This window comes from Physella acuta, unplaced genomic scaffold (genome assembly GCF_028476545.2).
Source record: "Physella acuta isolate Inbredline_101_S28 unplaced genomic scaffold, ASM2847654v3 ptg000590l, whole genome shotgun sequence".
NCBI lineage: Eukaryota > Metazoa > Mollusca > Gastropoda > Physidae > Physella > Physella acuta.
In genome coordinates, this window is record NW_026732109.1 from 764247 (window position 1) to 776897 (window position 12651).

At 44.5% G+C, this 12651-nt stretch overlaps 1 protein-coding gene across 1 annotated transcript; it reads left to right on the plus strand.

The window, feature by feature from the left end:
• The first annotated feature begins 357 nt into the window (after positions 1 to 357).
• On the plus strand, positions 358 to 11698 carry LOC131947225 (inactive pancreatic lipase-related protein 1-like). The gene is made up of 9 exons (XM_059308372.1): positions 358 to 473; positions 1288 to 1607; positions 2456 to 2690; positions 3820 to 4038; positions 8735 to 8847; positions 9785 to 9917; positions 10266 to 10383; positions 11025 to 11216; positions 11558 to 11698. Exons 1-9 carry the CDS (start codon positions 440 to 442, stop codon positions 11658 to 11660), a joined length of 1467 nt encoding a protein of 488 aa, XP_059164355.1. The 5' UTR covers positions 358 to 439; the 3' UTR covers positions 11661 to 11698.
• The last annotated feature ends 953 nt before the right edge of the window (positions 11699 to 12651 follow it).

The following is a 12651-nucleotide window of genomic DNA, read 5'->3' on the forward strand; positions in this document are numbered from 1 at the left end:
GATGATTGTAAAATAACAGCATCACAATTACAAAGATTAAGTGACAGCTATGAAATAACAATAAAGAACTTAAAGCTACAATGATCATCAAGTAGGATGCTAAAAGAACTTTAAGCTACAATGATCATCAAGTAGGATGCTAGTAAAATAAGCAGAAAGTACGACCAAATTAAAACCACAAAATATTTATGTAACATTACTATAAAGTACAATAAATAGCAAAGTACGATGAAGACAAAATGACAACAGTTCTACAATCTATCAAATCTTATCTATTATCGTGATTCACCGAATAAAATAAAAAAAAGCGACACGGTACACTTTGTGAAACGTATTGATTTCATGAGAACCAACACAATAGGTTGAGTGTGTAGTAAGTGTGTAGCACATTTTTATCTCGTTTCTTTCCATTAGAGCCCTTAAGATACAGAGCTAAACAATGGGGCGGGTTTTAATAAGCTTAGCTCTTACAGGTAAGATTCGTCTAGTAGCCAGGATATGACGCTATTGTATATTAGAATATAAATTATTTAAAAAATATATTCAAAATTAATGCAGAATTTTTAAAAAATAATTTCAAAATAATGTGCAGAGGCAGGGAAATTTAAGCGATTGGGCATTGTGCTGACTGTACTGTTTCTTCAGATTAACTCTACTTCATCTACTCAATGAGCCGCCAATTTTGAAAGGGCTAACATTTGTTGTCTATAGAAGCAGTTTTTAAAAACACGCAAACTCTAACTTGTTATTGTTTACTTAACTATGATATCTGTGAAACTGTCGCACATAATTGATTTTAAAGATTTCTTCTTGTTATAAATACAGTTGGTCGAAACCTCAGGTTTTTTTTTCTTCCTTTTTTTATTTCGCTATTTATTTGCTTTCATATGTGGGTGACTATATTATACTATATCGTTTTAAATACTCGTGTGCTATTGCATGCATAGTTTATATTTATGTGACTATATTCTACAAGCCGACCCGGTACTACGCCGCTATTTAGTTGTTTTATTTTCTACTTTTCAATAATTCATAATTTGTGAATTCGACACTACCCTCCCTAATAGTCGTCACTAATTCGATCCGGCTCTACGATTGTAAACATTCGGCGTAAACCACAGCTCACCAGACTGGAGGGGGGTGGTAGCAATATGCCTAGAGAGCGTGGTAGGAACGTCTAAGTCGTTACGTGGTGGTGTCTCGCATGGTCCCCACGTAGAGATTTATATTAATAGATTATGTGACTATTTTCTAAGTATGCCAATCTATCTACCCCCCCCCCCCTAGCTCTATGCCTAGGCACCACCTACGCCTACAATGAAACCCAAGTCTGCTACGAAGTGATCGGCTGCTTCAACAACAGCTTCCCCTTCAACAACACCAACGGCGTGCTGCCCAAGTCCCCCCAGGAGCTGGGGGTCAGGATCTGGATGTTCACCCGCCAGAACCCTGAGCAGGCTGACGTGCTAGACTATGCTGACAACACGACCTTCAACGGCTCAAACTTCGACACGGACAGGCCCACCAAGTTTATCGTGCACGGGTTCTCCTCGTCCTTTGAGAAGACGGCGTGGATCTTCCAGATGAGAGATAAACTCTTGATCAAGGTCATTGGTTTCAACGTTTACATTCCCTTTAATCATTCACACACACATGTACACGCACGCTTTTAGGCCGTAAGGGGCTCCGTAAGATACAGGTATTATGATACTCCACCATAAATAGTTGAGGTTAGGCAGTGGCGTAGCGAGGGGGGGGGGTGCGGATCGCACCGGGTGACACCATTTAGGTGGGTGACACCAAGGCAAAAAAATAGCAAAATATATAGAGAAAAATGATAATTCCACCTTATTAAGTGATTAATTGGAGTGTCAAATAGTCTTTTAAGAGGTGCAAATCGAAAGTTTGAGGGGGGGGGGGGGCGCAAATATAAAAGTTTGAGGGGGGGGGGGGGTGCAAATCGAAAGGTTGAGGGAGTGTGTGCAAATCGAAAGTTTGACGGGGGGAAGGGGGTGCAAATCGAATTGAAAATTTGTCTTCGGGAAGGGTCGCTACGCCTCTGGGTGGGGGGGGGGGGTGACACCATTAAGTGCCGCACAGGGTGATACCCGACCTCGCTACGCCACTGAGGTTAGGCCCTAACCGTTAGGGTACAAAAAGTCCGTTCAATCTCATTTTATTGAACTAGCCCTCTTCACAACCACCCGTGACCACCAACTGCCATTCACATTCAACCCTACACATCACCTTTCTCCAGCTCACTAAACACCCGCTGTCACTCGACCAGTCACTTCCCTCGCTAACCTCGTTCACTCTGAGCTTTTCTATCCAAACTTCCAGTAGTTGCAGCCCATTGAAGGATAGAAATAGAAATATGGTCAGATTTAGCAGCTGAGGATGAGGCCAGCTTTAGGTAACAAGAAATGAAATGTGATTGGTTTTTCTTTTCTCTAAGGGCGATTTCAATGTAATAGCTGTCGACTGGAGCAAGGGCGCAACTCTGCCTGATTATTTCCAAGCCACTGCTAACATTAGAGTTGTGGCCGCTGAAATCAAACTGATATTGGACATGATGGAAGACATGGGCTACGACCTGTCTAAAGTCCACTTCATTGGTCACTCACTCGGTGCTCATCTTTCTGGGTTTGTTGGGCACATGCTGGGACCTAACCGCCTTGGGAGAATCAGTGGTGAGTGTGTTATGTAAATAGTGAGAAGGTTCTAGTGTGTTATGTAAATGGTGAGAAGGTTCTAGTGCGCTTTGTCAATGGTGAGTAGATTTTAGTGTGTTATGTAAATAGTGAGAAAATTCTAGTGCGCTTTGTCAATGGTGAGTAGATTTTAGTGTGTTATGTAATGGTGTATAAGTTTTAGTGTGTTATGTAAATTGTGTGTAGTTTTTATAGTGTGGTGTGTAAATGGTGTATAAGTTTTAGTGTTATGTAAATGGTGAGTAGGTTTTTGTGAGTTATGTAAATGGTGTGTAGTTTTAGAGTGTTGTGTAAATCGTGAGTGGTTTTTAATGTTTTGTGTAAATGATGAAAAAGTCAAAGAGTGTTATGTAAATGGTATTTTCTAGTGTGATATATAAATAGTGAGTAGGTTTAAGTGTATTGTGTAAATTGTGAGCAGGTTGTGCTGTGTGCATGTTGATGTGTACTGTGTATAGGGATTAGGTTTTAGTGTGCTGTGTAAATGTTGATGTGTACTGTGTATGGGGATTAGGTTTTAGTGTGCTGTGTGAATGTTGTTGTGTATGGGGATGATGTTTTAGTGGGTTGTGTAAATGTTGATGTGTACTGTGTAAGGGGATTAGGTTTTAGTGTGTTGTGAAGCACGAAGAAAGCCCATAATGCCAGCTTTACTATCTGCCTATTGGCAACATTACGTGGTTGTATGTGTGATCACATAAATCCCACTACGTTTCTTACACTGTTCTCACGATCTTTTCATTTAAAAACGCTTAAGAAATGTATCTGCAAATGATTTCATAAGGATAGTAATTTTATGCAGTGGCGTAGCGAGGTCGGGTGTCACCCGGTGCGGCACTTAATGGTATCACCCCCCAGAGGCGTAGCGACCCTTCCCGGGGACAAACTTTCAAATTTTCTATTTGCACCCCCTCCCCCTCGAACTTTCGATTTGCACCCACCCTTCCTCAAGTTTTTCTCTATATATTTTGCTATTTTTTGCCTTGGTGTCACCCCCTAAATGGTGTCACCCTGTGCGGTCCGCACCCCTGCCCCCTCTCGCTACGCCTCTGATTTTATGTCAATACATTTGATTCTTGTGTCTTATTACTTTCTTATTTTTCTAAAGGAATGGATCCTGCTGAGCCAAACTTCCTCAACTACACACTTCCGGTTAGGCTTGACAGTGACGACGCCATCTTTGTCGACGTCATCCACACGGACGGGTCAAAGTTCAGCCTGATCGAAGGGTTCGGCCTGATGCAGGAGAGTGGTGACGTCGACTTTTACGTCAACGGTGGCGAGAAACAGCCCGGATGTACTGACGCTCTCAGCAGCATACTACACAGTAAGTGTGAACCACCCCCTACACAGTAAGTGTGAACCACCGCCTACGGTAAATGTGAAACACCGCCTACACGGTAAGTGTGAACCACCCCCTATACGGTAAGTGTGAACCACCCCTGTACAGTAAGTGTGAACCACCCCCTGTACAGTAAGTGTGAACCACCCCCTGTACAGTAAGTGTGAACCACCCCCTATACGGTAAGTGTGAACCACCCCTTACACGGTAAGTGTGAACCACCGCCTACGGTAAATGTGAAACACCGCCTACACGGTAAGTGTGAACCACCCCCTACAGGGTAAGTGTGAACCACCCCCTACACGGTAAGTGTCAACAGCCGCCTGTACAGTAAGAGTGAACCACCCCGAAATGTTAATTGTGAACCACCCCGACATGGTAAGTGTGAACCGCCCCGACATGGTAAGTGTGAACCACCCCTATACGGTAAGTGTGAACCCCCCCCCCCCTATACGGTAAGTGTGAACCACACCTATACGGTAAGTGTGAACCACCCCTGTACAGTTAGTGTGAACCAACCCCTGTACAGTAAGTGTGAACCACCCCCTGTACAGTAAGTGTGAACCACCCCCTATACGGTAAGTGTGAACCACCCCGACACGGTAAGTGTGAACCACCCCGACACGGTAAGTGTGAACCACCCCCCGTACAGTAAGTTTGAACCACCCCGACATGGTAAGTGTGAACCACCCCTATACGGTAAGTGTTAACCACACCTATACGGTAAGTGTTAACCACACCTATACGGTAAGTGTGAACCACCCCTGTACAGTAAGTGTGAACCACCCCCTGTACAGTAAGTGTGAACCACCCCCTGTACAGTAAGTGTGAACCACCCCCTATACGGTAAGTGTGAACAACCCCGACACGGTAAGTGTGAACCACCCCTATACGGTAAGTGTGAACCACCCCCTGTACAGTAAGTGTGAACCACCCTCAACACGGTAAGTGTGAACCACCCTCTACACGGTAAGTGTGAACCACCCTCTACACGGTAAGTGTGAACCACCCCGACACGGTAAGTGTGAACCGCCCCCTGTACAGTAAGTGTGAACCACCCTCTACACGGTAAGTGTGAACCACCCCTTACACGGTAAGTGTGAACCACCGCCTACGGTAAATGTGAAACACCGCCTACACGGTAAGTGTGAACCACCCCCTACAGGGTAAGTGTGAACCACCCCCTACACGGTAAGTGTCAACAGCCGCCTGTACAGTAAGAGTGAACCACCCCGAAATGTTAATTGTGAACCACCCCGACATGGTAAGTGTGAACCGCCCCGACATGGTAAGTGTGAACCACCCCTATACGGTAAGTGTGAACCCCCCCCCCCTATACGGTAAGTGTGAACCACACCTATACGGTAAGTGTGAACCACCCCTGTACAGTTAGTGTGAACCAACCCCTGTACAGTAAGTGTGAACCACCCCCTGTACAGTAAGTGTGAACCACCCCCAATACGGTAAGTGTGAACCACCCCGACACGGTTAGTGTGAACCACCCCGACACGGTAAGTGTGAACCACCCCCCGTACAGTAAGTTTGAACCACCCCGACATGGTAAGTGTGAACCACCCCTATACGGTAAGTGTTAACCACACCTATACGGTAAGTGTGAACCACCCCTATACGGTAAGTGTGAACCACCCCCTGTACAGTAAGTGTGAACCACCCTCAACACGGTAAGTGTGAACCACCCTCTACACGGTAAGTGTGAACCACCCTCTACACGGTAAGTGTGAACCACCCCGACACGGTAAGTGTGAACCGCCCCCTGTACAGTAAGTGTGAACCACCCTCTACACGGTAAGTGTGAACCACCCTCTACACGGTAAGTGTGAACCACCCCCTGTACAGTAAGTGTGAACCACCCCCTGTACAGTAAGTGTGAACCACCCCCTGTACAGTAAGTGTGAACCACCCCCTGTACAGTAAGTGTGAACCACCCCCTGTACATTAAGTGTGAACCACCCCCTGTACATTAAGTGTGAACCACCCCCTGTACATTAAGTGTGAACCACCCCGACACGGTAAGTGTGAACAACCCCGACACGGTAAGTGTAAACCACCCCCTGTACAGTAAGTGTGAACCACCCCCTGTACAGTAAGTGTGAACCACCCCCTATACGGTAAGTGTGAACCACCCCGACACGGTAAGTGTGAACCACCCCGACACGGTAAGTGTGAACCACCCCCCGTACAGTAAGTTTGAACCACCCCGACATGGTAAGTGTGAACCACCCCTATACGGTAAGTGTGAACCACCCCCTGTACAGTAAGTGTGAACCACCCCCTGTACAGTAAGTGTGAACCACCCCCTGTACAGTAAGTGTGAACCACCCCCTGTACAGTAAGTGTGAACCACCCCCTGTACAGTAAGTGTGAACCACCCCCTGTACAGTAAGTGTGAACCACCCCCTGTACATTAAGTGTGAACCACCCCCTGTACATTAAGTGTGAACCACCCCGACACGGTAAGTGTGAACCACCCCGACACGGTAAGTGTAAACCACCCCCTGTACAGTAAGTGTGAACCACCCCCTGTACAGTAAGTGCGAACCACCCCCTGTACAGTAAGTGTGAACCACCCCCTGTACAGTAAGTGTGAACCACCCCCTGTACAGTAAGTGTGAACCACCCCCTGTACAGTAAGTGTGAACCACCCCCTGTACAGTAAGTGTGAACCACCCCCTGTACATTAAGTGTGAACCACCCCCTGTACATTAAGTGTGAACCACCCCGACACGGTAAGTGTGAACCACCCCGACACGGTAAGTGTAAACCACCCCCTGTACAGTAAGTGTGAACCACCCCCTGTACAGTAAGTGTGAACCACCCCCTATACGGTAAGTGTGAACCACCCCGACACGGTAAGTGTGAACCACCCCGACACGGTAAGTGTGAACCACCCCCCGTACAGTAAGTTTGAACCACCCCGACATGGTAAGTGTGAACCACTCCTATACGGTAAGTGCGAACCACCCCCTACAGGGTAAGTGTGAACCACCCCCTACACGGTAAGTGTCAACAGCCGCCTGTACAGCAAGAGTGAACCACCCCGAAATGTTAAGTGTGAACCACCCCGACATGGTAAGTGTGAACCGCCCCGACATGGTAAGTGTGAACCACCCCTATACGGTAAGTGTGAACCACCCCTATACGGTAAGTGTTAACCACACCTATACGGTAAGTGTGAACCACCCCTGTACAGTAAGTGTGAACCACCCCCTGTACAGTAAGTGTGAACCACCCCCTGTACTGTAAGTGTGAACCACCCCCTGTACAGTAAGTGTGAACAACCCCGACATGGTAAGTGTGAACCACCCCTGTACAGTAAGTGTGAACCACCCCCTGTACAGTAAGTGTGAACCACCCCCTGTACAGTAAGTGTGAACCACCCTGTACTGTAAGTGTGAACCACCCCCTGTACAGTAAGTGTGAACAACCCCGACACGGTAAGTGTGAACCACCCCCTATACGGTAAGTGTGAACAACCCCGACACGGTAAGTGTGAACCACCCCTATACGGTAAGTGTGAACCACCCCCTGTACAGTAAGTGTGAACCACCCTCTACACGGTAAGTGTGAACCACCCTCTACACGGTAAGTGTGAACCACCCCGACACGGTAAGTGTGAACCACCCCCTGTACAGTTAAGTTTGAACCACCCCGACATGGTAAGTGTGAACCACCCCTATACGGTAAGTGTGAACCACCCCCTGTACAGTAAGTGTGAACCACCCCCTGTACAGTAAGTGTGAACCACCCCCTACGCGGTAAGTGTGAACCACCCCCTGTACAGTAAGTGTGAACCACCCCCTGTACAGTAAGTGTGAACCACCCCCTGTACAGTAAGTGTGAACCACCCCCTACGCGGTAAGTGTGAACCACCCCCTGTACAGTAAGTGTGAACCACCCCCTGTACAGTAAGTGTGAACCACCCCCTGTACAGTAAGTGTGAACCACCCTGTACTGTAAGTGTGAACCACCCCCTGTACAGTAAGTTTGAACTGAAAGTTTCTCAATAAAACAATGCACGGTTCTGCATTAAACTTTACTGTTGTGTAAGTCTAAATTTAATTATTTTGCATTTAGACAGGTAATTTATCTCGTTAGCTTGCCTTGATTTCTTGATTGTAGGCTTTAGTTTTGCAATTTTCATCATCACTTTAATGTAGACTGATACAGATTTACTACAGGAATACTTTTTTTTATTTGTTGACAATGATTTATACATAATACAATACGTCTAACTTCAACTTTTTAATGTTTATAAATCATGTTTTTAAGGCTGGGAGCTACAGATCATACACTTTTTTGTTAATATTCAAGCAAATCCACTGAAACTTTACCCATATAATGTATGCTTAATAAGATTTTTAAAAATGGTTTTCAAAAAGAAAAATATTTTTGGTTGCCATGGTTACGTCAAAACAAAAAAAATAGTATTTCCAAGCTTATTGTACCATATATTATAAAATCATTTTGACATCAAAATTCAACATTGGTTGTCAGTCTTTTTTATAATAAAGAATGGCAAATTGCCATTCCAAATATAATCCAAAGTACAATCGTGATTGTGTATTTAAATGTGTTTATATTATAACTACATTAAAATGCTAAGACACGTAGGACTTGAGTCTAGCGGTTGAGTACATTGTAAGCCTATGATCCCCTGCAGTTAACGGAAGTCTGGAAGGTTCTCTCTCCTGCAGCCACGGCAGAGCTCACGACATCTACCTCGAGTCTTTCGACAGCACGTGCAACTTCACCGCGTACCCGTGTGACAGTTTGGTGAGCTCACCTTTGTTTTATGGGGGGAGAGGTGGGGGAGGGGTTAACTGGTCTACTTTGTTTTATGGGGGTAGAGGAGGGGGGTGAACTGATAATCCTTGTTTTATGGGGGTAGAGGTAGGGGCGGGGTGAACTGATCACCTTTGTTTTATGGGGGTAGAGCTGGGGGGGTGAACTGATCACCTTTGTTTTATGGGGGTAGAGGTAGGGGCGGGGTGAACTGATCACCTTTGTTTTATGGGGGTAGAGCTGGGGGGGTGAACTGATCACCTTTGTTTTATGGGGGTAGAGCTGGGGGGGGGTTAATGGTTTACTTTGTTTTATGGGGGTAAAGGTGGTAAGGGGTTAAATGGTCTACTTTGTTTAATGGGGGTAGAGGTGGGGGGGGGGGGGTTAAATGGTCTACTTTGTTTTATGTGGTTAGAGCTGGGGGGGGGGTTAACTGGTCTACTTTGTTTTATGGTGGGGGTAGAGGTGGGGGGATGATCTGGTGACCTTGTTTTATAGGTGAAAAGGTGGTGGGATGATGTGGTCACTTTTCTTGAATGGGGAGGTGGGTGCTGGGGTCGAACGGGCCGCTTTTATTTTGGGGGGAGGGTGGAGAAGGTAGAATGGGTGTTACTTCTTACTTTTATTTCATGGGGATTGGGGGTAAACTGCTTAATCTTGTTTTATGAGGAGGGTGGGGGAATACTGCTCACCAGTGTTTTATCCGTTGGGGCGGGGGGGGGGGAGGAGCGAGTGGTTGTCTATATGTCAAGCTGCATTGCAAAATACTCTCTGAAGACTCACCCACTACCTACACGATTGATTTTGTACTCGTCTATTTGTGTAAACATGTTTCAAATGTTTAGCTGTCACGTTTTTGTATTCAGTTTTAATGATGCTGTTTTCGTACTATTTCTAACGTGTGTACGTGCCACAAAATATTCTCCAGGAAAAATTTGAGAACGGGGAATGTTTCCAATGTTCTGCTGGTCAAGGCTGCAGCGTCCTTGGCATTGATGCTGACCTTTACCCTGCAAGGGGTGACCTTTACATAGACACTCACCACACAGCGCCGTTCTGCGGTTGGTATTTTTTGTATTTTGGTAGCTCCACTGTATTAAATCAGACACAAAAATATTTTAGACAGCGAATTAGCAAGCACACGGGTTTACGATTCATATAGAATCAAAGTATCTTGCTAAGTTAATGCCCTTTATTTCACTCCTCTTATTTTATTGTGTTTCATTTATTTATAATGTCCCTTGTTGCATCGAAAGTCACTCATTAAGTGGGTGTCTAGTCAAGAGGAAGCAACTAAGATTTTAGTCCACGATATTTATGTCCAGTGATTTACCTCTAGGATTTTAAAATTTGTTATCGAGTTATATGTCTTGTGGTCTAATCTATTTCCCTGATTGTTTGTGAGACAGGTGTGCCGTACCATGTCAAAGTTTTCGCCAGTCCAGATGCCCCAGAAACCACTGGACTCATCTACGTCTCTCTCAACGGTAGTGGCGGCAGCACAGACTTCATCCCCATCAATACCAGGTGACCCTCAGCTTTTGTTTGACAACTATCAACAGATAACTCTAAAGCCCGGACTTCGAACTTTAGGGTAGATGAGGCTCGTAGGCTGCGTACACAATCGCATCTAGGAGAGAAAACTCAGAAATCAAACAGGAGTAGAGCCCCTGAGGCGATAGGATTACCAACTCTGGTTTCCTTTCGGCAGTTCCTGCAAGACTGCTAATACCATGTTGTACAGGTAAAGTTTGTCCCTTGGAGTCAGTCAGGGGAGTAGAGAGGAGTCTGATCCATGGGCAACATCTGTTTCTAACTGCCCAGTCGTTGGGCTCGGATTTTCAATGCGCAATCATCAAATGGTCTACTCGGCTATGGAGCCATAGTTTTAATATAAGAAATTAATCAAGTCCTTTTAACAAATTGAGCAGAGACGAATACACCACTTTGTAAAGACGAAAGCCATTTTCTCCTCACATCAATCAGAGTTGTTTTTTTTTTAAAAGAATTGATGTTACGTTATAAAACGATTATGAAAATCCAGTGTTATTCATTTACTAATCAAGACACCATTTTAAACCATGTAGATTAAATAAAACACGCCTTACAATAAACCTAGCTTTATTTCATTAATTAGTTGTTAAAGTTTTTGTCTTGTGTTCTGCAAGGAACAAAAAAATCAACGCGCTATCGGAGATTTCCACCAATATCGTGTACCGCAGTGACGTAGGTACCGTCACTTCCGTTGACGTCAGGTACGAGAAGGACGTGGGGTTTCTGGGAGGTCTCCTGGGGTCCTCGGGCACCAACACCTTCAGCATCACAGGCATCGAGGTCATGTCCCCGTCCACGGAGACCTGGTAAGTGACAGATACGTTTTCATGACCCCCCCCCTCCATCATGTATGAAGTCTACGTTACTTAAGTATAGTGTCTGGGTAAGTTACTTCAGTGGTAAATATGTTTTTATTACCCACATCATGTTCGGAGTCTGTGCTAACATGTTCAAGAACTTTGCTAAGACTTAGCAAATACTGGTTTACTACTTCTTCTGATACGAATTCACTTAAAATAGACATTATTTGTTTGAGTTTTTAAAACTGGCAGCCAAATATAACGTTTATGACATTTTTATCTGTTTGATTTTTTTAAATTTGGCAATAGCCATCCAGTGTTTGATCCAATCTATTTTGTCACCACAGGACCTCATCTTGCAGGGGCAGCTATCAATTAGTGGACAAGACCCCTGTCCACTTAGAGACCACATTAGGCAGAACAAGTGACCCATGCACAGTTGTTGGATAATTAGCGATTAATGAATAAAACTAGTTAGCTTATCAAAAGCAATGTGTTTTGGTTTGTGTTTAATGTATAAAGGGAACAGAAATTTCGCTGGATTCACTGAGATTTGAAGTCGTCTAGTTTTGTTGTAACGTGTTAAAATGCATTCGCAGTATAAAATAGTTTTAACAGCAGTGTCCAGAAAAAATTGTAATCTGCGTCATGATGTGATGGACGGCCTGTTGTTATCTGGCTTACAACGAGAAGAGTATTTAATGTAATCAGCACGATCTCCATGTCCGAACTGTTTTAGAATGAAAAGTAGAACAATAATCAATAACCAGTATTCTGTGTCTTAAATCTTGAAACCGTTGGTACAATAGTCTATGAATGATGTGTGATAAGACGGTACTTTTAGGTTTAAAAAATAGAACAGCAATAAGTCAATTTTTATTACTCATACAACATTTAAACAGGTCTTGGCTGTGGAGTGGTTGTCTTTGACTTGGAGCACTTGATTGGATTCCTATGTAATTGTGTAGTGGGTAGGGGGTGGCTGTCTAGCTTATTTTTTTATCATGTGGGGGGGGGGGGGGGTGAAACAATAGATATAAGTTAATGTAGTAAAAATTATGTTTTTCTATAAATTTTTATCACAGACGGGATTTAATAAAAACCCTAAGCGAAGATCACAACTATAACAGAGTTTGTGCTATTTGTGTAGTTTTACCCAGACTTTAATCGAATTTATAAAACGGCTCCTCGAGAAAAACAGAAACTCCCCTATGAATATAACCTGCAGATGACACTATATATTTCTGCGATATTCAAAACCTACTACAAAAGCTTACTTTAACAAATAATTCATGTCATTCACTAGAACAGGGGTCTTCAAACTTTTCAGCCTGAGGGCCGCCTTAACTATCAAATATCAGTTCAGGGGCCAATTTTCTTCCATGCATCCCTTTAGGGTGGCGGTGCCCCCCCCCCCCCCCCAACGGAATATAACGTATAT